Raw genomic sequence first — 26,502 nt, 5'->3', positions numbered from 1 at the left:
CACAATAAACTCACAAATGTTGATATTTAAAAAGTAATTTCTACATAGAATTCTTTAATATTTTAGTAAACAATACAAATTATACAATTTTCAAATACAAAAACAGATAAACATAAACTAGAATTAATTAAGAAAAATAAGGTTGCTGGAAACGAATGAAAAGGGGCTCGCTGCTCTTCAACAGTCTCGTTAGTGACTGAACCCCCCAAGTTCGACATTTCCTTTTAATCTTCCATTTCTTTTGTGTTTTTTTGTTTTTTAAGTTATATATAAAAGAATGTTTTGATGCTTATTTATTTCAATTCATTCTTGAACATCCAAAGGCAAATTCCCCGGTTAACGAACAAGACTAGTTATCAAAATGGAGCAAACCACGTTTTTCACACTTGGGCAACGCGTCCACTCATCCACCGATCCCCGCCGCGTGGGTACTGTGAAGTTCGTTGGCAACGTGGAAGGGTACTCTGGCACTTGGGTCGGGGTCGACTGGGACAATGAAGGAGATGGCAAACATGATGGCTCCATCAATGGAGTCCGATACTTACAAGGTCGATCCCAAAACTCCGCCTCATTCCTGAGACCTCAGAACCTCAGCCTCGGCATTTCACTTCTTCAAGCCCTTAAGCTCAGATATCAATCCCAATCCACCGAACAAGATGAGGGTAAGGGTTTATACTGCTCTTTGATTTGAGATTTCCATAGGAAACAACAGCAAAACAAAATATATTTGGGATTTTACTTTTTCCTTGTAACTGTGGTTAAATTTTCCATCATCTTTTAGTTTTATTCAATCATGATTGCATTTTTCCCTAGTAATACGTAAAACTGAATGAAAGGAAATTTTGCTTTTGCAGATGAAATGTATGTGCTTTCAGCCAGCAACAAGCGTGTATCAGTTCAACTATTGGGTAAAGACAAGATCCAAGACAAGCTAAGTCGATTTGAAGAGCTGACAAGTGCATCAATATCGTATTTGGGTGTCAGCACTCCTGGAGATCCGGCTGAAATTAGTGCTTCTGTGCCAAGTGAATTGCTCTTTCCTATTTATCTATAAAAAATCTAGTACATAGACCTTCGAAGTTCTTACTTGAGTGCTCAGAGAATTATTTAACGTTTTAGCTGTATTTATATTTGTATAATCCTGATAGGCAAATAGTGAAATTTGAATTTTATTGCTTCATTCCCTTGGAAGTTCCTAAAATATGACAATCATTGATTGCAAAATGTTATATAATATTGTTTTGCAATGCATGTCTGAATGATAGAAAAAGAATTCAAGCTTATATTTTCTAATTTATTTCTTTTTACTTTTGAATTTTAGTTCTTGTAGTAAACTTTTTCTTCATTGTAAAGTAATGTTGAATTTACTTTTGGCATAGAGTAGAAGTGATAAAAAAGGTTAGGTTTGTAATTGTTCCGTAAGCTTAGATAAGTTACTTGCACCATACAGAGAAAATTTGTACAAGCATAAGTATGATGATTGAACCTGCACTTCATGTGAAAGTAGTTTTATGATATTTTCTCTGAGAGCTTAAGCATGTTAGAAAGGCTGGTTTAAAGATGCATTGCTTAGCTTTTGTTACATTTTTTATCTTATTTCTTCACTTTTTAAGGCACCTTAAACCAATTGATGTGATCTTTTACCTTTTGGAGTTTTGGCATATATTTGTTGCATTTTTCTGAATAAGTAGCTGGTACAACTGTACTTATTGCCTTTTTTTCTTCCTACTTTTTATGTTCTTGTTGCAGATTTAAAGGAGCTTGACTTGATGGGAAATTTGATTACGGATTGGAAGGTACATGTCCTAGTTGGTGCTACTTTCGATAAAGTTGTTCTTTGATTGAACATTTGATATAGCATTTTCATGCTTTCTGTATTCATGTCATCCTCTACTATTTGCATCGAGAGCACTCTTTCTAGATACTTTCTGGCTTATACTTATTGTATGAGTTGTTTTAGGATTTTAACTGCTCTTTCTGGATGTGCTAATTCATGGTTCATTTTAGAGAAACTTTCATTTAGGAATGTAGCTGGAGTTGCTAATTTTAGTTTCATTGAGGGAAATGAATTAATTGAGATAATTGTTGGCTGTAAATAGATTGGATTTAAGCAACATTTTCTGAATTTACCATGCATTGCTTATTTTATATATTTTGGAGTTCCAATTTTATTGATTAGAGTATGTCTTATATGCAATAAATTATGCTTTTTTGCCTATCCTTTTGTATTGATAAAATTAGCATCCTTTCCACTAGGGATGGAAAAAACTAATGCACCCATGGATTTCACACCAATCTGCTTTGAATGGGGAGGTTATTTTTAAAAAAAAAAAAAATGTGGAAGTGGGTGGTGCAGTGTGCAGTGATTTTGATAAATGCTTGCTTGGCTTGACCTTACCCAACTTTTTAAAATTACAATTTACTCCTTAAGGTATTCTATATACTAAAATCATATATATACATGACCATGTATATTTTATGTATATGTATATATCTACGAAAGAATTATATATACTGAAATTATATTCATGAGTAAATTATATATATGTTTTACAATATTTAATTAAAAATTATTAAGAAAAAAAAGTGGAGTGGCGTGCAGCTGTGTGGAGTGAATATGGATGTAACTGCCATCCATGGAAGTGGATGCTTTCAACATCCATGCCAGAGTTGGGTGGATGTGGATAAAGGAAATCCCCACCTTCGCTCTATTACCAGCCCAGTTTCCACTTGGTTTTATATATTCTGGGCTTTTTATTTGCTTTTGCCGATTGTTATTGTTCATGGTATACGTTTGCTTTATGCTTGCATTTGTGCTCCAAGGTGCAAACAAATATTAAAAGAATAATGCAAAGTTACTAGTGACATGTAAGATTCTCATAGAAGTCTTTTTATAAATGTTTAATTGCTTCTGGGTTTTTAGTTTAACTTAATGCTTGTGAATGTTCTTACATCTAACAGTTATGTACCTATATGGGTCATATATGTCATTTATATCAATTAATGAGAATAGTATTTTCTTTAGGGAGATCAGCATTTGAGTTTTTCCATAGATGTAATAGTTGTCTATGACGTATGCAATTTTTCTGCTTTAACCTTTAAGAGACTGGTTATATGTTAATGATGAAATTCACTTGCTTGTGATTCTAGAACTGCTATACTAGTCAATTACTGCTTGGCACTGCATGACCAGGCTGTGTTGCTTACACCTGTTTGAATCAATCTTTTAATGCAGGATGTTGGCACCATATGTGAACAGCTACCGCATCTTGTAGCACTCAATCTGTCTAATAATTTAATGACACAGAACATTACAGGGTTGCCCCTACTAAAAGCCATCCGTGTTTTAGTTTTGAACAGTACGGGCATAAACTGGTCACAGGTGGGCATTCTTGATTCATTGAACATCTTGCAATTTATGTGAATAGGTGTGCGTTATAAAAGTTGTGAGTCGTAGTTGGAACTGATTTAATCATGGAAGTGGTATTATGTGCAATTAAGATTTGCATGAGGATGAGGAAATTTAGAGAGAGAAAGCAAAGAATTTATAGCTGCAAGTTTCCATTAAATGAAGATATTTGGTTTCTTTTTGTCACGGCAGGTTGAAATCCTTGAACATTCATTACCAGTGATCGAGGAGTTACACCTGATGGGGAATAACATAAGCAGCATAAAGGTATCGCTTTTTTTCCTTTTGCGAAACTTCAATCAAATTATGTGTTTGAAAATACTATCACTCAAGCTTTCTCCCACAAAATGAAAGTAATAAGGGAACAAAATCCTTCTTTGATCAGCACATTAGTTGTAATTACGGGACTGGATAGATGATTTGAATTCTTAATTTCTTGAACAGCATGTGTCAGTCTTTCTACTTTTCATGAACTGATCTAGGGTTTATACACAAAACTTTTATTTTGACTATATATAAGTTCTCAGATGAAGTATGCTCTTGCTCTTGTCAATGTCCTTATCTCTCCTGAAATTTCTTCTGTTTTCATATTACAGAAAGTGTAACTTTAGTTAGCGGAGAGTAAGAATGGAAAACAAACCTCACTTGGCATCTATCAAATCTGAGTTAAGATACCTTAAAATATTTTCATGCTTGGTCAAAATTTGATTTTTTTTTAACCTTGTACCAAATAAAGGGTAAAGGAGCCTGCCTTTTTTTTCATCACCATTTGTGGGATTCGATGCTTTTGTAGTTACCATTGACATAAAGGACTTCATACAATATTTCAACTAGGAATCATTGGAGGTCTTGGAATAGTGTTTTTTTTTTTTTGGGGGGGGGGTGGTTGCTGTGTTTACAGAATTAGAGTTCTAGATCGTGCAAATCATAGTAAAAAGAGGGTTGGATTGGCAGCTTGATCTGTTGTATGGTCAATTTTGTTCATGTATAAATTTGGACAAGTGAAGGAATGATGTCAATAAGATGATGAAATGAAGAAATTGACACTTCAAAGTGGATGCCTTAGTAAGCAAATAACTTGATTCCCTCATAAAGCCTTGTGTTCTCTAATCTACTAGTGCCTTGTATGAATTTAAAAGATTACAGTTTTGTGCATGAAAATAAATAGGCACAATGGTCAACTTCAAAACCCTAATAAAGAACTAAGCTAATTCTATCCTTGGAAGTCTCATGTGCATTAATCATTAAAGAAATGGCCCTCATAATAAAATGGAACATGCGTTGCATTGCATTGATAGCTTGTCTCGCTATATTTTCCTTCCATCGTCATGCGTGGGTCTAAGAGTTCTTTCATCATGCCTTAATTACTTTGATAGAGATTTAAACAGGAAAGTAATTTTATGTTAATAAAAGCTTTGAATGAATAGATAGCAGCTCTCCAACAAAATAATCTCCCTATCCTTTTGTATGTACTTATCTGTGAGATTCTGTGAAAGTTTTTAAGAGAGTATTCAATAAAACTGTTCTAATTTTATTAAGCAAAGAATTGAATATAAATAGAAAAAAAAAGACTCATAATATAACTGGAAAAGTAATTCCCTTATTCTAGTAAACTACTAAAAGAAAAATAAAAAAAAATTCTAAAGAATCTCAATTGATTATTCTAGGATTTATCTACATAAATAACTTTAAAAAATATCCTAAAATAGATGGAGCTTTAACACGTATTTCAATATCCTCCCTCAAGTTGGTACATATATATCAATCATGCTCAACTTGCTTATAAGAAAATCAAAGCTTGTCTTAGAATGCCCTTTGGTGAGTACGTCAGCAATTTGTTGTTTTGAAGGAACAAACAGCATGCATATTTGACCTTATTCAATCTTCTCCTTGATATAATGTCTATCAATCTTAAATGTTTAGTTTTGTCATGTAGGATTGGGTTGTGAGCAACGCTAATGGCAGCTTTGCTATCACAGTACAACTTTATTGGTGAAATTATTGGTTTCCTTAGCTTTTTCATAATTCTTTTTAACCACATCATTTTACAAATTCCTTGAGCCATTGATCTAAACTCAGCCTCTGCACTACTTCTTGCTACAGCACTTTGTTTTCTGCTTCGCCAAGTCACAAGGTTTCCCCAAACAAATGTACGGTATGTTGATGTAGATCTTCTATCTATTATTGAGCCTGCCTAGTTTGCATTTGCATAAGCTTTAATTCTTCTTTGTTCAGATTTCTTGAAAAATAAGCCATTGTCAAGTGAAATCTTCAAATATCTCAGGATTCGAAACACAGTGCATAAATTGACTCACCAAGTTTACTGCAAAAGTTATGTCTGGCCTTGTATGTGATAAGTAGATTAACTTACCAACTAATCTCTAGTATTGCCTTTTATCAATTGATCTTCTTTCTTTATTTTCGAATTTTACATTTGAACCAATTGCTGTGTTAGTTGAGCAGCAACCACTCATCCCAGTCTCTTTTAAAAGATCAATCACATATTTTTTCTAAGAGACCACAAGACCCTTTTTTGATCAAGCAACTTTCATTTCAAGGAAGTATTTTAAAGGACCCAAGTCTTTGATCTCAAACTCCAATGCTAGATGCTGCTTGAGACGCCTTATTTCATCCACATCATCTCCTGTAAGAATGATATCATCGACATAGGCTATAATAACTGTTATTCTACCTTTTTGTGAATTTTAGTAGAACATTGTTTGATCAGATTGTCCTTGTGAGTAACTTGTTTTTTATCAACCTGAGTGAACCGTTCAAACCAAGCTTGAGGAGATTGCTTTAGGCCATAAAAAGATTTCTTGAGCTTCCCTACTTGAGTTCTAAAGTTTTCTTCAAAACCTGGAGGATTTATATAAACTTTTTCTTCAAGTTTTCCACTTAGGAAAGCATTTTTCACATCTAGTTGCTGTAAAGACCAATCAAGATTAACAACAATGGATAAAAGAACTCTAACAGTATTTAACTTAGCTACTGGAGCAAATGTCTCAAGATAGTCTATCTCGTATGTTTGAGTGTACCCTTTAGCCACCAGCTGAGCTTTGTATCTGTCTAAAGATCCATCTGGTCTGAATTTGGTCGTGAACACTCATTTGCAGCCCACTGTTTTTTTTCTTATAGGTAATTCCACTGTTTCTCATGTACATGTTTTTTCAAAAGCACGCATCTTTTCTAAAGTAGCCTCCTTCCATTTAGGAACCTTGAAAACATCTTTCACATTTTTTAGTATTTTTACATTATTGAGACAAAAGAAAGGTTGAGAATGTCAAAGGCAAGGCTTTATAAGACACAAATTTAGACATGGGATATTTAACGACATTTCTAATACCTTTTCTTTTAGCAATTGGAATATCTAAATCAGAAAATTCATTGGTTAGATTACGAGTTTACTTAGACTTTTGACAAGATTTTGCGGGTCGGATTCATGGTGATAAATATGGTGGATTCTACTTTCTTGATTTCGGTTTCTTCTTGAGTAAACGAGCAACTCCTTTGTTTGTTCTCATGATCAGACTCTACACATTCATACTCCTTTTTAATAACAATCCACGTGTTTGTTTTACAAGGCTTGACACTGAAAAATACAAAAGAATCAGTACCTAATTGGGCAAAGGAGCAAGAAGGACTATTGGATGAGTTAAGAATAGAAGAATTCATCCGAAACTGTGGTTATTGAAAAAACCTGAGTAGATGCTCTAGTTTTTACTTAATGAATGGAGACCCTTCCTGAGAACTTTGTTGCTCATGATTTTCATTAGTCGATTGGAAAGCTTTGTTATGCCTAGATTGTGAACCACGACCATTGCCACTCTTCTTTCTCCTATTCGTCGATTTTCCATGGAGCTTTCAACACGTTTCTCAAGTGTGACAATATTTTTTGCAGTGGTCGCACCAAGGTTTCTTCCTTCTTTCATTGTCATAATCATTTTTAACAGTCATAAGAGCAAAGTTATCATCGTTAGCTTCAAGTCCTGGCCTTAACATTACTTTTCTCTTAATCTCTTCTCTTCTAACCTTAGAAAAATCTCACAAGAGTGTTGGAAGTGGCTTTTTCTCTGGAATCCGAGATCTCACTTCATCAAATTCTCTATTTAAACCAGCCTAAAACAAATAAGCTTACTCATTCTCTTCTTTTCTCGTAGCTTTTACACTATCTCTAGGACAGTCCCATTCATCATTATAACAATGATCTAGTTCTTGTCAAAAAGATATCATCTCGCTATAATAAAAAGTAGCCTCCTTTTCCCCTTGCCTAGTCTTCCAGGTTTTATTTTTAACTCAAAAGATTTGTGAAGCGTTTTCTAAATCAGAATAAGGGTAGGTTTAGATCGGCGGTGCGTTTACCTGGCGTTAGTGTAAAAACAGCGATGGTGGTGAGTTAGATACTGTAGTGATATTGTAGCATAAGATAAAAAGTAAGTTAAACGCACCGCACCCCACCGCCTATCCAAACCCACCCTAAGTGTCATTCATAGCGTCCCAAATATCTTTAATAGTTGGGAGAAAAAAAAAAGGTTTACCTATAGATATTTCCATGGAATTAATAAGCCATGCAATTATCATAGAACTTTTTGACATTCACGTGTTCATCCTTGGATCTCTCACCTATGGTTGCTTGACTTCTCCAGTTAAATGACCTACCTTGGCGCGTCCATCAATTGCTAACTTCACGAATTGCGACCATTCGAAGTAATTCTTGTCATTCAACTTGTGAGATGTCAACTGAAAAGAGAGGTGAGATGTTTCTATCCCTTGAGTCATTGCACTCTTGGTAGTTGTTCCGACGGTAGAACGTTCTACCTCCGTTTGGTTGTTGGATCTCTTATCCCCAGTGAAGGTTGTTTTAACCATGGTGTTACTGAAAATTTAACCTAGCTTTGATACCATGAAAGTTTTGAAGAGAGTATTCAATAAAACTGTTCTAGTTTTATTAAGCAAAGAATTGAATATAAATAATAATAAAAAGACACAAAATAGCTGGGAAAGTAATTCCTTTATTCTAGTAAACTACTAAAATATAAATAAAAAATTCTTAGAAAAGCTCAATTGATTATTCTAGGAACTTCAACATGTATTTCAACATTCTGTATGTTTATGTGGACTCTCTTAACTGCTATTAAATTGTTTGGGGACTTGTAAATTGGTGTTAGACAAAAATAGAAGATATGCCCTTATTAGTTTTCCCATCTAAGCCCTTATATTTTTATTACAATCAAATTAGACCTTCAACATTTGTTTATAACCAATTTGAGTAATTATTTTAATGAGAAATGCTTTTTGTTTAACACACTTAACATTCTTTGTGGCACAAACAATGTGGAATGGAATTTTGCATGTGGTGCCAAGGGTGTGATAGAAATTTTACTCTATGGCATTAATGGAAAAGAGGGAAAATGATACATGCACACACACGTATATTAGTGCCATATGCAAAATTCGTTCATGACAATATTGCCCCACAACATTTTCATCATAGCTGGCATAGACAGTTAATGGTGCTAATCCACATGGCACTTTTCCTCCAAACAAGGACCTTAATTGAGTGTAAATAACAATAAGGTTCAATTGATTGCAATAAGGGTAGGAGCTTAGATGATTCCTTTGATTAATTGCTTTGTTTTTTTTTTGGGGGGGGGGTGGTTGTTGGTATTTGTCAGATTTCAGTTTCCTAATTAAGGAATATTTGAGTGTATCAAATAGGATTCTGTAAATATTTTATCCCTAACTTTAAGGCTGTTTTTAGGTACAGCATCCCTAGAATTAGTATGTTTCCTAGTGTAAAGTTTCCTAAGTTAGGCTTACTATGTCTATAAATATTTATGTAATTTCTTGTGAAAAATATAATTGAAATAGCCTGTTTTTAACATGGTATCAGAGCTTTTTAGCCTGATTTTTGGGATTTTTTTCTTTGTCTGCGATTTTTTTCCTGATTCCAACCAAACCCTCAAGCTGTAAAATTTGTTCAAACGAAACATGACTGAAATGTCAAGATCAAGAATAATGGGGATGTCTTAAAAGTTTCAGTGAACAACTCAAACCCAACAAGTGAGTTTCAGAACATCCAAGTAGCCTCACAGCTAAATAGGAAAAATTACTCAAGTGGTCTCAACGGTTCAGACGTTCTTGAAGGAAGAGGAAAACTTGAGTCACTTACTCGGAATCGGACCTAAAGAAGGAGATCCTAAGTTTGATGCTTGAGATGAACAAGACTCTATGGTAATGTCTTGGTTATGGAACTCTATGATGCCGAAATTAGCGATACATGCATGTTTCTTAACACATCCAAAGAAATATGGGAAGTCGTGAAACAGACTTATTCTAAAGTTCGAGATCTTGCTCAAATCTATGAAATCAAGACTAAGATTTCATCTACCAAGCAAGAAAGTCGATCAATCACGGAGTATTCCAATCATTGCAAAGTTTATGGCAAGAGATGGATCATTACCATGCATTCAGATGAAGTGCGGTGAAGATGCAAGACTCTGAAAAGGTTCGTTGAAAAGGATTGAATTTATGATTTTCTTCTTGGACTAAATGTTAAGTTTGATGCAGAAGAGTTCAAGTACTTGGAAAAGAGGAACTACCATCACTAAATGAGACAATTGCAATTGTTCGTCTTTGAGGAAGGAAGAAGAGGAGTTATGGTTGAGAACAGTCAAGTGGATAGTTCACCTTGGTTACAAAAGCTGTAAGTGAGAGGAAATTTGGCTGGAGCGACCAAATAGTGAAGATAATATACTGACAGAGCGTACAAAGCCTATTAACAGGATTCCGTATGGTGCACCCTCTTGTAAAAGGCCCGTCACACTAAAGAAAGATCTGGAAACTCCATGGGAAGCCACAAACAACAAATAAAAATTTTTCGGAAAAAGGTGGACAACCAAAGGGACAAGGACGAGCATATACAACAAGACAATTTGGATGGAAAAATAATTCTTAGGAATCACTTGTTGAATTCAATAAAGAAGAAATTGAGAAGTTAAAAAATTTTTGGGATCATTAGAAAAACTTCTTCAACAGTACTTGTAGTTTGACTTTTCGGTATATCCTCTTCTCAAGATTCTAAAGTCTCGATCAAATCACCAAAAGTTCTTGGGTCATTGACTCAGAGCTACTGCACCACATGACCCACTCCTCACAAAAATTTGTTTCATATACACCTTGCCCTAGTAGTAGAAAAATAATAGTAGTGATGCTTCGTGATCACAGTGGTGGTCAGGTGATATTGTTATAAACAAAACCCTTACTCTTAAAAATGTCCTTCATGTTCCAAAACTATTTACCAATCTTTTATCCATTCAAAGAATTACCAAAGACTCTAACGTAAAGTGGTTTTCTATCACAATCGATGTCTTTTTCGGGAGCGAATCGAGGAGGATGATTGGACATGCTAAGGAAGTAAATGGCCTATACTATCTTGAAGAATCCAGTGGAGAAGTTAGTGCTCTGAATTCCTCACCTTCATCTTTCATATCTGAATCTATTAAAACCAATAAAGACCAAATTTGGCTCTATCACCTTCGCCTTGGTCATCCATCGTTTAGAGTCCTTAAAATTATGTTTCCTTCATTGTTCAAAGGATTGGCTGTTGAAAAATTTCATTGTGATATCTATGAACTTGCAAAACATAACGTACCTCTTTTTCAGTAAGCAATAAAAGAACTTTCACTCCTTTTACTCTTATTCATAGTGATGTTTGGGGGCCATCCACTATTTCAAATATTTCTGGGGCTCGGTGGTTTGTATCCTTTATTGATGATTGTACTCGTGTGTCTTGGATATTTCTTTTAAAACAAAAATTTGATGTAAGGTCTGTGTTTCCAACCTTTTACAACATGATCAAAACACAATTTGGAGCTGAAATAAAAAGGTTTAGGTCAGACAATACCAAGGATTATTTCAATCAATTTCTCTCAACATATTTTCAGGAAAGAGGCATTATACATGAGTCATCTTGTGTTAGTACACCCCAAAAAAATGGTGTTGCCGAAAGAAAGAATGGTCACATTTTAGCTATTACAAGAGCTCTTTTGTTCCAAAAAATGTCTCTAAACAATATTGGGGAGGCTGTTTTAACGCTACTCATTTGATAAATAGATTGCCTACAAAAGTCCTTAAATCTCAAAGTCCTATGCAAGTTCTAGCAAAATTCTTTCCCGATTTCAATACTTCAAGTAACCTTACTCCCAAAATATTTGGTGTGTTGCTTTTGTACATGTTCATTCTCAAAATAGAGGAAAATTTGATCCACGAGCTATCAAGTGTGTCTTTCTTGGTTATTCTTCCACTCAAAAGGGTACAAATGCTATCATCCACCACAAAAATTTTTTTGTAACAGCAGATGTTACTTTTGCGAACAAGAGAATTTCTTTACTCGTCCTTATCTTCAAGGGAGATCTTATTCACGAAGATAAGGACGAAGAATTCTTCTTCTTGACATTCCAGCTCCTGTCCAAGAACAAAACACTCACATTCTAGCTCCTGTCCAGCAGCAAAACACTCACATTCCAGCTCTGTCCAAGAACCAAACACTCCCACTCGGTCCTTGCCTACTAACCAACCTGCCTGACTTGAAACAATGGCCCTATACAACCTGAAACAGAGCCTAATACACCCAAATCACCAAGAGGAATTCAGGACACTACTCGTCCTTCTTTGGTTTACTCAAGGAAGAAGGCACCGTGCAAGTTCAATCATCATCTTCTCCTATACGACACGAGGTAATTGCTGAACCTACTTTGAATTCTAATACGGCAAATTTAGATGATTTTCCCATTGCTATTAGAAACGGGACTAGAACACGTACAAAACATCCCTTGTACCTATTCATGTCTTACAAAAACTTTTCCATAACCACAAAACCTTTCTTACCAGCCTAAATTCTATCTCCATTCCCAAAACTGTATCCGAGGCATTAGAAGATAAGAATTGGAAAAATGCCATGAAAGTTGAAATGGAAGCTCTTGAAAAAAATAAGACATGGGACTTAGTGCAATTACCGAGAGGAAAGAAACAAGCGGGATGTCGCTGGGTGTACACAGTGAAATATAAGTCAGAAGGTTCTTTGGAGAGGTACAAAGCAAGATTGGTAGCTAAAGGGTACACTCAAATGTATGGAATAGACTACCTTGAGACATTTGCCCCTGTAGCAAAGATGAACACTATAAGAGTGTTGTTGTCACTAGCTGCCAACCGAGGCTGGAAATTACAGCAATTTGACATCAAAAATGCCTTTTTACACGGTGATCTTGAGGAGGAAGTCTATATGGATGTTCCTCCAGGATTCGGTCCAAATACGTGATGTAGTTTGCAGACTAAAAAGGCTTTGTACGGACTAAAACAGTCCCCGAGGGCTTGGTTTGGAAGATTTACCAAAGTAATGCTCAAGTTGGGGTATAAACAGAGTCAAGGAGATCACACTCTATTTGTAAAACACTCATTTTCAGGGGGAGTGACTACTTTATTAGTCTATGTTGATGACATTATAGTGATTGGTGATGATCTAGAAGGAATGGAGAATTTAAAGAAATGCCTAGTAAAAGAATTTGAAGTCAAAGAGCTCGGTAAGTTAAAATATTTCCTTGGTATTGAAGTGGCACACTCTCGGGAAGGAATATTCATATCTCAGCAAAAATACATAGTTGATTTGTTGACAGAGACGGGCAAGTTGGGCTGTAAACCAGCAGAGACGCCCATAGAGGTGAACCACAGACTTGGAAATGCACTAGAAGATGCAGCAGTTGATAAAAGGTCATATCAAAGACTTGTGGGGAAGCTCATTTACTTGTCTCATACCGACCGGATATTGCCTATGCAAGAGGTGTTGTAAGTCGGTTTATGCACAATCCCAAAGAATCACATCTTAGAGCAGTATATCGATTCTACAAGATGCTTAAAGGGCACACCAGGCAAAGGAATCCTATTTAAAAAGGGGCAGAATTTAACCCTTGAAGCCTATACTGATGCAGATTATGTAGGATCTATGGTTGATAGAAGATCAACCTCGGGCTATTGTACTTTCCTAGGAGGCAACCTTGTGACTTGGAGGAGTAAAAAACAAAATGTTGTGGCTAGATCTAGTGTAGAAGCTGAATTTAGGGCGATGGCTCTTGGAGTTTGTGAGTTGTTATGGATAAAAATTATTTTGGAAGATTTGAAGATCGAGTGGGAAGGTCCAATGAAGTTGTATTGCGATAATAAGTATGCTATCAATATTGCACATAATCCAGTTCAACATGATCGAACGAAGCACGTTGAGGTTGACAGACATTTTATAAAGAAAAAACTGGACAGTGGCTTAATTTGCACTCCATTTGTGTCCACTGATGGTCAACTAGCAGACATACTTACCAAGGGATTGTCTGGGAAGTTGTTTCAGAAATTAGTAAGCAAGCTGAGAATGGATGATATCCACTTCCCAGCTTGAGAGGGAGTGTCAGATTTCAGTTTCCTAATTATGGAATATTTGAGTGTATCAAATAGGATTCTGTAAATATTTTATCCCTAACTTTAAGGCTGTTTTTAGGTACAACATCCCTAGAATTAGTATGTTTCCTAGTGTAAAGTTTCCTAAGTTAGGCTCACTATGTCTATAAATATTTATGTAATTTCTTGTGAAAAATATAATTGAAATAGCCTGTTTTTAACAGTATTTTAATTTTTGTTTTAGTTACTTAGGAAGTTGGTGTCCTAAAAAGGAGTCCTACCTTGTAAGGATGTCCTTTAAAATTTCAATTGGTTCTTTCTTTTACTCATCTGTACTTATGTTCTTCACTTCTCAAAGGAAGCTTAATGATGTTAATATGCCTTTTTGAGCATATAAAGTGGAACATTCTAGTGGATGGAAAATTATAAAAATGAGTTTGAAGACCTCAATTTGAAGGCTTTATTATTATTATTTTATTCACCACCTTATGGCTGACTGGTGATTACTAGCGATTCCAGCTTCTTGCAGGCGAGTTGCAGATAAGTCGTCAGCCAGTTTGCCAGCCATTCTGTAATATGACTGGACCAAAATCTCTCTAGTTTTGCTTTGTATCTTTAGTATAATTAGGCCTTTTGTTGACGTTGGATTTTCTTTTCTCTGTTTTCTTTGTCTGAAGAGGATTAATTATTTATTCCCTTCTCTTTTCTTTTCTTTTGCATTACTGGTTAATTAAAGATATGGTAGGTAGTTCCAAATTTGGATTTAGTTGGTTAATAGATCTAAGAAGAATTCTGTTACCTTTTACTGGACTGTCACGACTAGATTTGATCTCGTCCGCAGAAATCCATATCAAAAACAGGACTTTTTAAGTGCCTAACTGAAGCATTGGGTTGAAAGAATGGTGGCTTAAATGGGTAATAGTGTCAGCAAAAATGATTTCAATGACTATTATACACAAATTCTGTGGGCTGCATGGAAAACTATGGCAAACTAGTTGAACTAGCATGAACAATCAGTTGTGAAATTGAAGAAATACTATACAGCTTTCAAAGAAGAATTTTCTTTTATATCTAATTATTTCAAACACTAAGTGTTCCTAATTCTCTGATTCATGTCTATGTTTTTTATTTTTATTTTTGTTGTCAGCCAACATCTTCCTCCACCGTTCAGGGATTTGATTCTTTGCGGCTTCTGAATTTGGAAGATAATTGCTTAGCTGAATGGGATGATATCTTGAAACTTTCTCAACTGAAAAGGTCAGAATGAAATTATTGCTTCTTTCCAGGAATGTGTCCCCATATTTTCTAGTCACTGAATTCTCTTGATAACTCATTAACTCTCAGTAATTCTCTGTCAGTTTGGAGCAGCTTTATTTGAACAAGAACAAGTTGACCTGCATCTTTTACCCAGATAAGAATAAGATACAAGAATTTCTCAGTAATCATGAGTCATGTGAGGAAAGCTACTTTCCGTTTCAAAATCTACGATGCCTTCTTCTCGGTAATCTCTTAACTCCTTATTTTACATGTTATTTGGGCTGTTTCCCTCGTTAATCTATTGTCTAATTGTTTTATGCTTCAGGAAGTAATGAAATTAACGATTTGGCTTCAATTGACTCATTGAACACTTTCCCAAAACTTATTGTAAGGTTTCTTCATCTGAAGCATCTTGTCTATGTGCTTGGCAGTAGCTCTGTAGTGTAGAAAATGCTGCTACTTATGTAATTAATTCTGTGGGGGTAAAATCGAATATTTATGGTTAAGGGTGACATTATGCTTTTGTGAACATAACTACCTACTAGATTGGGATGTTTCCTGTTATCCTTTTCCATGAATTCACATCAATCAGGCTGCCCAAACATGTATTGTGAGGTGCTTTTGTGAATTTTTAATTTTGGTGCTTATCTACCTGATCAAGTAAGTTTTATAATTATCATATCCACTAAACTAGACCTTGAGTGGAGGGACTAAGCTAACATGGCTAAATTAGCAAGATCTTGATGATAGTTGACTCCGGTATGCACTAGATTCTTTCTGTTGGACTGAACTTTTTGTGGTACCCTTTTTCTCTCTTTCCCTTGGCTACATCTGAAATGTTTTAACTTCTTTTCTTCTTTTTTAATTATGCTAAGGACATCAGGTTTTCTGATAATCCGATAGCTGATCCTGGAAGAGGTGGTCTCCCACGATTTGTTTTGATTGCACGATTAGCAAAAGTTGAAATGCTAAATGGAAGTGAGGTAAACTCTAGACGCTGCATGAAAAGCCCCCCTTGTTTTCATTCTGTTATGAGGTTCTAATGACTCTGATGTAACCCAACAATCTTTCAGATAAGTGCTCGTGAAAGAAAGGAGTCAGAAATCCGGTATTGGTTTCTTTGAGAAATATGATTACTCTGTTTTTTTCTGAAATGAAATCGTGCTTTGGCTGTTGTTTCATTCTCTTTTCTTCTTCTCACTTATTCTTGATATTTTTTACATTATTTATTTCTGTTTTATATTTTCTGCCTCAAACCTTTGATTTTTAGGGAGATAAGGCATAATGGTTGGTGATTCATGGTCCCACTTGCCAAAGTTAGCAGTCCATACTAACAAAGTTCCTAGGCAGATATATCTTGAGAAACTATTAGTATTGGTATATGTCTTTTAATTTCTGGTTTCACACTTTATCTGAAGCTTTTAAGTCACTTGTCTGTCATGCCAGGGAAGTTATTTTAGTAAATCTTGTTAGTTTCTAATTACTGTTTGTCTTCTATCATACTGTAATTTAAATAAATGATAGCTGGATAATGATAACTTATCATGATGTCTAGTAACCTTCATTTGAAATAATTACATGAAAATGATTAACACCTCAAGTACTGAGGGCTTTGATTTAAAACCTTCTTTAGCCTCTATTGCTACCACTCAGATGAAAATCAGTGATCCTCGACCACAACGGTATCTTTGTTATACCAAGAGAGAAATTAACATTCATATGGAGCTGTAAATACTCAATGTTTCTTGCAGATATGTGCGCCTAGTAATGTCAAAGTTGCTTGATAATCCAGAAGAGATCAACTGCCTTCATCCCCGGTAAATTTACTCCTATAAACTATGTGCATGACTGAAATTTTTACTGCTATTTCTGTACTTAAACTTCAATCCCAGGTTTGTTGAGTTGAAGAACTTTTATGGGATTGAGGATGAAAGGCCATCAGTGGGAGCAGCAGGCCCTCAGAAGATGGCCTCCGGACTATTGTGTATGAATCTTAGATATTTCCTTTTTTTCATCAATTTCTCTTTATAAACTCAAAAGTTTTCTACTGTGTATATAACATGCAGCTATCACTCTGAAATGTGTGGCCTCATCAGTCGGTGAGAAGCTTCCGTTGACAAAGAAATTGCCAGCCACTACCACAGTTAATATTCTAGACCATTTCTACCAACCATATTTAGTTGGACATGCATATGAAGATTCACTCACAATTAGATTTCTTTATTTTAGGTTGGAAAACTGAAGGCTCTTTGTGAAAGCTTTTTTAAACTCAAGTCGTTGAAGCTGAAATTGTTTCTTCAAGAAGAGGTTTATCTTCTATCAAATTCATGATTATGTGTTTTATGTTTTATTCTTCCTTATCCTAATTTGTTTTCTTTTCTAGTTGTAGCAATTATGTGTGTGAACCTTGATAGTGATGGCTCTCTTTTATTGGCTTTGGAGTATCATTTGTGATTATTGTTTAAATTTGCAGGGCTCTCCTTTGCCAATGTTGCTTGATGATGAAATGGCAACATTAATGGACATGGGGATTGGGAATGAATCTACCATTATCGTGGATGAAGAGAGTTGACCAACAATCTGATTGAGGTATCCAAGAAAGCTTGTGTGTGCCTTCCTGTTTCTACATGGCATAACATCTTCCGTTTTCAGATGTTTGGAACTGTACTAAAATCAAATGATCTTTAGTAGGATGATACCTGCTGAGGCTGAGATGAGTTGTGCTTTTGGAGTTTCCAGAAGAAAGAAACACATAATGAGGGTTTGAGTAGTTGAAATGGCTGTCAAAAGAGAGCATCAGAGTTTGTGTTATATAGGGTAAACTAAGGAATAGATATTGGGCTGCTTGTGTGAAATTCTGGCATTGGCATCAACATCTGTACCATCTTAACGCCCAGTACTTTTGGTCAACGTACAAATTTTCGATGTCCGGTTATATCTTTACAAGAATCAGTGTTTGATTTATTATAACATCAATAGTAAATAAAGGACTAAACTATCAAAATAGTCACTTTTATTTATTTTAAATTATATTTTAGTTATTTATATTTGAAATGTTATGTTTTAGTCACTTACGTTAACGTGTTATAACATTTTAGTCACTGAGTCGTTAATGGTGTAACTGTACAGGTTAAATCATTTCGAACAAAAATTTTAGGTTAAATTATATAATTGATCATCATACTTTTTAATAAGTAATTTAGTTTTTTTTTTTTATGTTTGCATTTTTCTGTTCTTTTTTATTTTACTTTTCCTCTAATTTCCTCTGTTTTTCATTTTTGTAGTGTACTTTTTTATGTTTTCTATTAGTTAAAATTAAAGGGAAGAAAAGGAAAATAAAGAAAAAATTAAATTATTCAAAAAGAAAAGTATAGAGATTAGTTTTAACAAATAGAAAATATAAAAAATTATGTTAAAAGAGATAAAGAAAGGAGAAAAACAAATGGAGAAAATGAAAAATAAAGAGAAGTTAAAAGAAAAAATTAATTTGTTCAAAATAAAAAATATGAAAATTAATTGTAAAATTTAATTTAAATTTTTGTTTAAAATAATGATTTAACGTGCAATGTTAGTTTACTATTACGTCATTAATAATAATTAATGGCTTAATAATATAAGTAATTGAAATATAATATTTTAAACATAAATTACTAAAATATAATTTATAATTTACCCGTAAAATTAACCGAATATAGGTATATGTATTTTGTTTAAAGTATAAAATTTTTACTATCTTAAAACATTAGATAATACGTTCAACATGTTAACAAGCCTGCGGTCAACCTTCATCGTATCTTTGCTTCTACAGGGTGAGAAAATTTTGATATTTGCAACTACGGGGTAATTTGATGTCCGTTGTGGTGCAAGCATGAAATAACCGAAACGTAAAACGTAAAACGTAGAACACAAATATATATAAATAATTCAAACGACTGTAAACGTTTCAAGAGTAATATATTAAAATTTAATAAAACAAACATGAAGGAACCAACATTATTAGTAACAAAGTTGGATAGCATTTGGTTGGCAATCTTCGTCGAACAAAACTAAAAAAAAAAAAAAGAAACTAGTTGCAGCAGCGCCAAAAGTAAACAATAGCTAGAAGGCCTCAAAAACAAAATAAAACACTACCTACAGAATGTCGGGTACAGTCATGACTACATTAACCAACACAACAAGACATACAGGAAGACAGCCATGTCAACGCGGTGCAGCATACATCTGGGTGGAATCATACTGCGCATATCCAGGTTGGGGGGATACTGTTTTTCCATACCCAGCAGGTGCACTACCTGGCGCTGCAGCAAAACTACCAGATTGAGGAACAGACTGATCATAGGTAGGCTGAGCTGCTGTTGTTTGAGCATAAGTTGCTTGGCCACTGGCTGGGGGTGCACCATATGTTGCCGCAGGCGCACCACCATAACCAGAATCCTGCGCCCCTTGATACCCATAACCTGCATTGTTAGGAGCCTGTGTCTGTTCAGAGTAGCCTTGTTGTGATGGTGGGTATTGACCATACCCAGCAGCGCTACTTGCTTGTGCATAAGCAGTTGGTTGACTGTAACCAGGAACAGGCTGGCTACCTGGCTGCGGATAAGCCTGGCCACCCACAGCTGGAGGCTGACTGTACCCATCACTAGGTGGTGCAGAGCCATATGGAGGATAGCTTTGTTGCGTTGGCCCACTTGATGCATATGCATACTGCTGCTGTGGAGGCACATTTGACCCATATGACTGAGCAGTTGGACCTTGATATGGTACTTCTCCAGGTTGATTGGCAGGAGGACCATATGTTTGGGGTCCTTGTGACTGCATGCCATAAGATGGTGGCTTGCCATATTGCTGCTGAGGGGCATACCCAGGTTGAGGACCTGGCTGTGCATATCCTGGCTGAGCAGATCCATGCCCTCCATAAGGATGCTGAACTGGGGTATGATTTTCATACTTCTCTTCATATCCATGTCCGTATCCATGCTGGGGAGCAGCTTGCGAATAGGGTGGTGGATGCGCATAATCTGCTGGACCACGAGGCTGTCCATAATTATAACTCGACTGAGATGGAGGCGGCCCCATAGCTGGAGCAGGTGAGGGACCAGGTCCATGACCAGGAATTGAAGTCAAATGTGGGTTAGAGACCCCCCCTTGCCTGCTGTAGTAATCATAACCTCCACTCTGAGGAGGTCCCTGCATGCTATGAGGCCTCTGCTCCCAACTAGAACCAAAGTTGCTCCTTGGAGCCATTTGGTGAGAAGGGTAGCCACCATAAGGAGGTTGATAATGAGAGTTATGAGATGGATATGGTCCTCGTTGCTGATAATCATATGATGTCTGAGGAGGATGCCCCCGGGGTCCCCACTGAGGTGGACCACTGTTTCCCCGAGGTCGATAGCCTTGCTGATTGAAACCACCAGAAAGAGGTGATGGCCTGACAGTCTATCCATTAAACAAAATAATAAGTTAGATGAGAAGGAATTTCATTCACCAATTTTGAGGGGGAAAATCAGAGTAGAAAATAACCCTCAATATCGTGCTTAACCATGTTAAACTAAACAAAACAGGAAAACAGGGTGCTAGAATGCTAGGAAACCTCTTGGTTAAAAATAAAAGCACATGCCAAACACAGCATTTATGACGAAACCAATGATAATTTGAACTAAAACAAGAAATAAGCAAGATGAGAGGTAATTCTGTTGAATCATATCCTTATTCAAACTTTTTACGAAGCAAGGAGATAAAAAAAAATATATATAATCACTTATTTGACATACTAAATTTCTAGGCAGACAAATCTCACCAACCTGTATTGGCCTCCAAAACATGGCACCAAAAGAACATCAGACCTACCAATAAACAGAATCTAAAGTGTAGAGATTAAATGCTAGTTAATAATTATAGACAAGAATATGGGATTTCATGAGCTAACCAAGATTAAACTGAACCTCATATCTTTCAGGCATCTTGAACTACAACAAGGATATGCCAAGACTTTCACATAAGATCATGTCATCCAAGCGATGTAGCATGACATAAACGTAACATCATGTCAATTCTTCTTCTGACCTTATGACTTATGACTACAGTACATCATCACTATACACATTAGAGGACAAGTATCATATTTTCAGCATATCACAAACAACATTCAAGACGGTACTGATCCAATATACATTGCAGACATGACCACTTCACCAGGTGTACTTCTTCCAACACATCTCATGCATAGAACATGAAGGCCGCTCATGCAGTCTCACTACATTATTATTTTTAATTTTCAAGTCTCAAAGCAATCTTACCAACTATTAACATCTTGCAATGTGAGTTTAATGCCAGATACCTCTCTTCAGTGGATGAAAGGAAATAGTGGTTGTCTATTGCTACACCAAGAAAGCAATGCTGACCCCAGGGAAAAGGTACCCAAAATCTGCAGATTTTAAAGCCAACGAATTCGAAATCGGCACCTTCAACATAAATAAAGCATGGCAACCGGCATCTTGGATTGAATATATTATCCTCCTAATAGCATTCAAGTGATGTTGGCATGGATCATTCACACTCTTGTTCAAGGAAAAAAACTCACTCCCAGAGAAAATCCTCAGTCGGATTACAATGTGTCATAGAAGAAAATGAAGTTAACTACAACTGATTGTTTGCTTTGGCAAATCCATTGGAGATAGATTTGTACCCACTCAATTATATACAATATGAGACGTGCTGTTTGATGTTTGCTAAAAGAGAATTGTCTATACACCAGTACAGAAGTTCATAAACTCCACAAGCAAAGTTAGAGGGTTGCCACATGTCTTACTAGGATATAGTTAAGAAAGTTAATTAATGCCTATAATAATTAAATACATGACAATATTCTAGCCCTACTTCTGGAGTTTAAAAGCTTCACTAGCAGTATATGTAGTCCTCAGCTAAAATCCTATCTCATAAAGGGCATATTTTATTTGTGAAGAGAAGGAAAAGGATCACACACATCCAACTTTATATGCATGTTCTTAAAACAATATCATTTTATCAGAATGTCTGTGATCCTATCAACTGTATCTTGCACATGCTGAGAATAACCGTATATTTTTAAGTTACAAGCACAACCAAGCCTCTAGACAACAATCTAAGCAATTCCACTAATTCACGTCTATTAAATCTAGAAGGAAAGCATGCAAGAAAAATCCCAGCCCACACAACAGCAATATTTTGCTCATGACATGTTCTTAAACAGCCTCTTAGATGCTTTTAAGCCATCAGCACAGAAATATAATTAAAATTGGATGCTCCAAAACAAAATTCAACAAATGATCAGATTGGGAGATCAAAGATCACCTATACTTATGTCAATTCCCACTCCAGTAACCCTGCCTGCCAAACCTACCAGGAAAGCATGCAAAAAAAACAAAAAACCTGGAACTACACAAGCAATAGTATTTTGACAGTGACATGCTCCTAGCTAGCCTCAGACGTATCCTGAATGCTTTTATGCCATCAGCAAAAAGATGTAATTATAATTGGATGCACCAGAACAGAACTCAACAAATGAGAGGATTCAGAGATTAAAGATAACATAAACTTAGTTCATTGATAGCAATTCAAACAAAGTCAATCTAGATACTTTAGCTCTTGTAAGAAAATATTCAAAATAGATAAACTCACAGGATGCAATTAAAATACCATTAGAAAATTACTTATGCAGAAAATGACGCAAGGTAAAAAAGCAAACCTGATTCATAACATCTTTCATCATTTCTCTGGCAATCTCAATTTGCTTCTTATCCCCAGTTACCCTCACTGTCCTTTCTTTTGATCCATCCCCTTCTGGGAGATGTTGAGGTATCAACTAAAAAGATAGTAAATTGTCAGTCCTTGCAGGACCAGTTTTGCAAGAACTCCAACCCTGAAAAAGACAAATAAACATCAACTACCTGAATTCGAGCACCTGACTTCGTTTGCAGTCCTTTTATAGTTTCCCCACCTCTACCAATGATTAAACCAACCTGAAACAGGTAAGGTAACATACACCAGTAGGAATAAGACTAATGCATATTTGAATAAGAATTATGATGCCTGAACTCAAAAAATGATTAACCTTCTCATTTGGAACTTGTATCTCAATTTGATCAGCAGCACCAGCAGCCTGAGTGGTAGCAAGGCCCCTAGCTACTAGGGAAGGAGAACCCCCAGCATCAGCCTGAAGCAAATACAAACATTAAGTTAATGCAACAAATTAAGGATATTAATTTTGACAGTAGAGGGGGAAGGGGAGGGACAGGGTAAATAATGAAAGCATGGAGCTAGATATTGATTAACAAATTTCAGAGACAGCATACAACCTCTGCTATGACAGCATTTATAAGCTTCTCAGCCTTGATTATGCTGCTCAAAGTCCCTATTATTTCTACAGGTCTTGTAGGAGCATCCCGATCAGCATCTGCATCCCTCATGATTTGAATTTTTGCCCCAGAGTTGTATTGCAGATACCTTATAGTATCCCCTGCCTTGCCAATGAGAACGCCAACCTATACAAGCATGCAAGAAATAAAAATCACAGAACAACATGTTCCGCAATTATGAAGAGGGAGTAAGGCATTGCTTGGATTACAAGATATTTTTGGAATGTGTGTACACTGAAAAAGGTAGACGTCACCAAAGAAAGAACAATAAATGCAGATAAAACATTAAAGGTAGTTTAGACACATAATGAGGGGATTTTTATTAAAAAATGTAATTTAATAGATGACATCCACCTTAAGAGAGAAGAATAAAAAGACCTACATTATTGGGAAAAAAAATTTAAAAAAGGATTGTCTATTTGACACGGGACCAAACAGATTATAGTGCAAAAAGGGATTGTTGAAATGTTTGTTGAAGTAACTACGAAAAAATCAACTTCAGTTTACACCCAGTTCAAACAATTTACAATGAGACAGCCTAAAATTTTGGCCAGCATACCTTCGCATTAGGAACCTCCATTTTGCGAGTAATAGTTGTACCATCATCAACCTCCTGCTGAGGCAAGTCATCAGAAGGTTGCTTATTATCCTCTTTAGCAGGTTCTTGACCGCTATCTGCCTCAAAACTCTCAACTTTACCTAACTCAGCATCAGCAATTACAGGATTATCTGCAGACTGCCCATCTGTTTCCTCTGCAGTTCCTTCATATTGCTCAGGTTTTACAGTTTCTTCAGCCTCCTTTGCAGGAGAATCACCATCCTCTGCTTGCTTGTTAAGCTCATTTTGCTGCAAACCCTCCTCTTCCTCCTTGGCAGGTTCATGCGATTTCTCAGCTTCAAATCCATTCTCACTGGCTGTTATTTTAAGCATAAAGACCATGGAATCAGAATAGTTAGATATGCAAAGCAATAAAAATATGAACTAGCCATAAACCATGTTTTGTTTTGATATCACTGTTGCTATTTATTTTTGCTTTCTGCACAAAATTGGAAAGGGAAAAAAAAACAAGGTGTTCACTCATAGGCTCCATCAAATATTGGCTCTTGATTTTAGCAATTTTTAAACATGTAAAAATAAATGATAGAAAAAGAAAAATTAGTAAAGTAACAACCAAGCGGAGCCTTAATCTTCTCACTTCGTATTCACCTAGCACATAAAACTCGCAATTCCTGAACATCTCCAGTTTTCCAAAAAAGCTGTTTTACCATAGAAAAGTTTCAATTAACCCTAAAGCTACAATCATTTAAGCCCTCAAATCATTTCCTAATATAGTACATAAACCCCCAAAAAAGGGAACATGTTCATTACCCAAGCCATCGGTTTTATCGTCGTCGAGCCTAGGGCGTTTTGCCTCGGACAAATCAGATGGTGCAGCATCGTTATCTTGGGCATCAGGGTCTAAAGCAGAGTCTCGAGGCATGTTGTCGGCATGGGGGTCGTGGAGCTCAACATCCTCGAGTTTTCGCTTAAGATCGGAAGGGACGGGGCTGGGTGCAGCGGCTACGGCCTCTTCCTCCGCCATCAAAATGTACGGAAAAGGAGAAGTAATCTAGGGTTTGGAGAAAAGAGCAGAAATAGCGAAGAAATGGAAGTGTTGGATGAGGATGCTAGTGTGTAAGAGATAAAAGATCGTGTTTGTATGTCATGTATTACATTAGGGTTTAAGGCCAATTTATAGCTGCAAAATATCACATTTCACATTTCGCAATTTCTTTTATTTCTTTGGCCCACTCTCCAGTCTTCTTTTTATTTTCTTGAAAAAAAAAAATCTTTAGGTGTGAGAAAATATTTTTGTTTTCTTTATTTCCCAAAATTGGATTTTTATATTTATATTTAAATTATTTTTGTTTTTATTTATCTGTTTTTAAATTTTAAAAATAAACTATTTTTAAAGAAGAAGAAGTTTTCTTTTGTAATTTAAATAAATAATAATAGAAAATAATTAAAAATCAACACTGTCATTTTTACTAAATTTTTTTGTGAATCCCTAATTTAAGAAGCTATAAATAGCCAAATAAATTTGTTAATTTTTCGCAATAAACAAAAATAAGTTATGATGTTTGTTCTGTAAATCCTACATAATGGTTGCCAACTTATTGAGATTCGAAGGACATGTAGCCCAAAGTGTAGTTACATTAGAGTATTCTTGTATTACTTAGCTTCGCAACAATATGAGTATAGGTCCACTTGACGAGAGAATCCTGCTTTAATTAAGGGGCATTGATTTCTATCACACAAGTCAAATTGGGAGAGTTACTTACATTTTGTCATTCTTATCCACTCTGATTAAACGATGGAGACCGAGACCCATATGTTTCATCTCTTATACGGCTAGGCGATAATAAAATTGGAAGATGTAGCATTGCTAACAAGGCTTCTAGAAGACGAGCATATTGTGATGGGAAGCTTTGAATTTAATCTACAAGATAACCTTTATGCAAAGTTCAGAACTAATACAAACCTTTCGGTGGATTTCAAATGGCACCAAGTGAAGTTAGATTAGTTGAAGAAGTGACTTAGGAATCTCCTAGGGAATTCAACATCCATTTAGATCGATTGCCATGCTCGAGCATACATTCTTCACCTAATCGGAGGTGTGTTGATGATAGAAAATTCTGGCAACTTAGTTCATACCTTGTACTTCCCATTTTTATCTAACTTTTAAATTGCTGGTACATATAGTTGGGACCCTGCCATTTTACCTATATAAAGCATTGTGCAAGAGGTGTAAAGTGCGGGGTAAGGAAGTGAATGGATGCCTTGTGATTTTACAATTGTGGAAGTAGTATCAACTTTTGCTCATAAACTTCTACCATCTAAACCTTTTAGCTTCCCCCTAGCCAGAAGGTAAGTAGAACCCTAAACCATGAAATCAATGTTTATAGCCTAAATGTCTTATATTTGTAATAACATTATGTAATTTAATAGATAGTCTAAGT

The 26,502-nt window shown here is 35.7% G+C and overlaps 2 protein-coding genes across 12 annotated transcripts; one reads left to right on the top strand and one right to left on the bottom strand.

Annotated features, from left to right (window-relative positions):
• The first annotated feature begins 77 nt into the window (after window positions 1-77).
• On the top strand, window positions 78-18,113 carry LOC108469675 (tubulin-folding cofactor E). 11 transcript variants are annotated; one of them, XM_053024221.1, is made up of 19 exons: window positions 78-209; window positions 324-662; window positions 855-1,025; window positions 1,750-1,796; window positions 3,236-3,382; window positions 3,602-3,676; window positions 5,346-5,401; window positions 5,513-5,564; window positions 15,000-15,109; window positions 15,211-15,353; window positions 15,435-15,496; window positions 15,985-16,092; window positions 16,183-16,217; window positions 16,861-16,926; window positions 17,002-17,093; window positions 17,176-17,252; window positions 17,339-17,416; window positions 17,583-17,698; window positions 17,801-18,113. In XM_053024221.1, exons 2-18 carry the CDS (start codon window positions 362-364, stop codon window positions 17,679-17,681), a joined length of 1,719 nt encoding a protein of 572 aa, XP_052880181.1. In that variant the 5' UTR covers window positions 78-209; window positions 324-361; the 3' UTR covers window positions 17,682-17,698; window positions 17,801-18,113. The 11 variants fall into 11 exon arrangements, with proteins under 11 accessions (XP_052880181.1, XP_052880180.1, XP_017626142.1 ...); XM_053024220.1 differs by having other exon boundaries at window positions 17,798-18,113; XM_017770653.2 differs by having other exon boundaries at window positions 17,583-18,113.
• A 937-nt stretch (window positions 18,114-19,050) lies between these two features.
• Window positions 19,051-25,319, bottom strand: LOC108469651 (uncharacterized). Its single transcript, XM_017770617.2, has 7 exons — window positions 24,872-25,319; window positions 24,062-24,417; window positions 23,443-23,628; window positions 23,199-23,300; window positions 23,035-23,106; window positions 22,833-22,949; window positions 19,051-20,545 (listed from the first exon to the last, which is right to left on the bottom strand). The coding sequence occupies exons 1-7, from the start codon at window positions 25,083-25,085 to the stop codon at window positions 19,310-19,312; spliced, it is 2,283 nt and encodes a 760-aa protein (XP_017626106.1). The 5' UTR covers window positions 25,086-25,319; the 3' UTR covers window positions 19,051-19,309.
• Between the last annotated feature and the right edge of the window lie 1,183 nt (window positions 25,320-26,502).

This window comes from Gossypium arboreum, chromosome 13 (assembly GCF_025698485.1).
Source record: "Gossypium arboreum isolate Shixiya-1 chromosome 13, ASM2569848v2, whole genome shotgun sequence".
In the NCBI taxonomy this organism is placed as follows: Eukaryota; Viridiplantae; Streptophyta; class Magnoliopsida; order Malvales; family Malvaceae; genus Gossypium; species Gossypium arboreum.
This window is presented reverse-complemented; position numbering and strand designations above follow the sequence as displayed.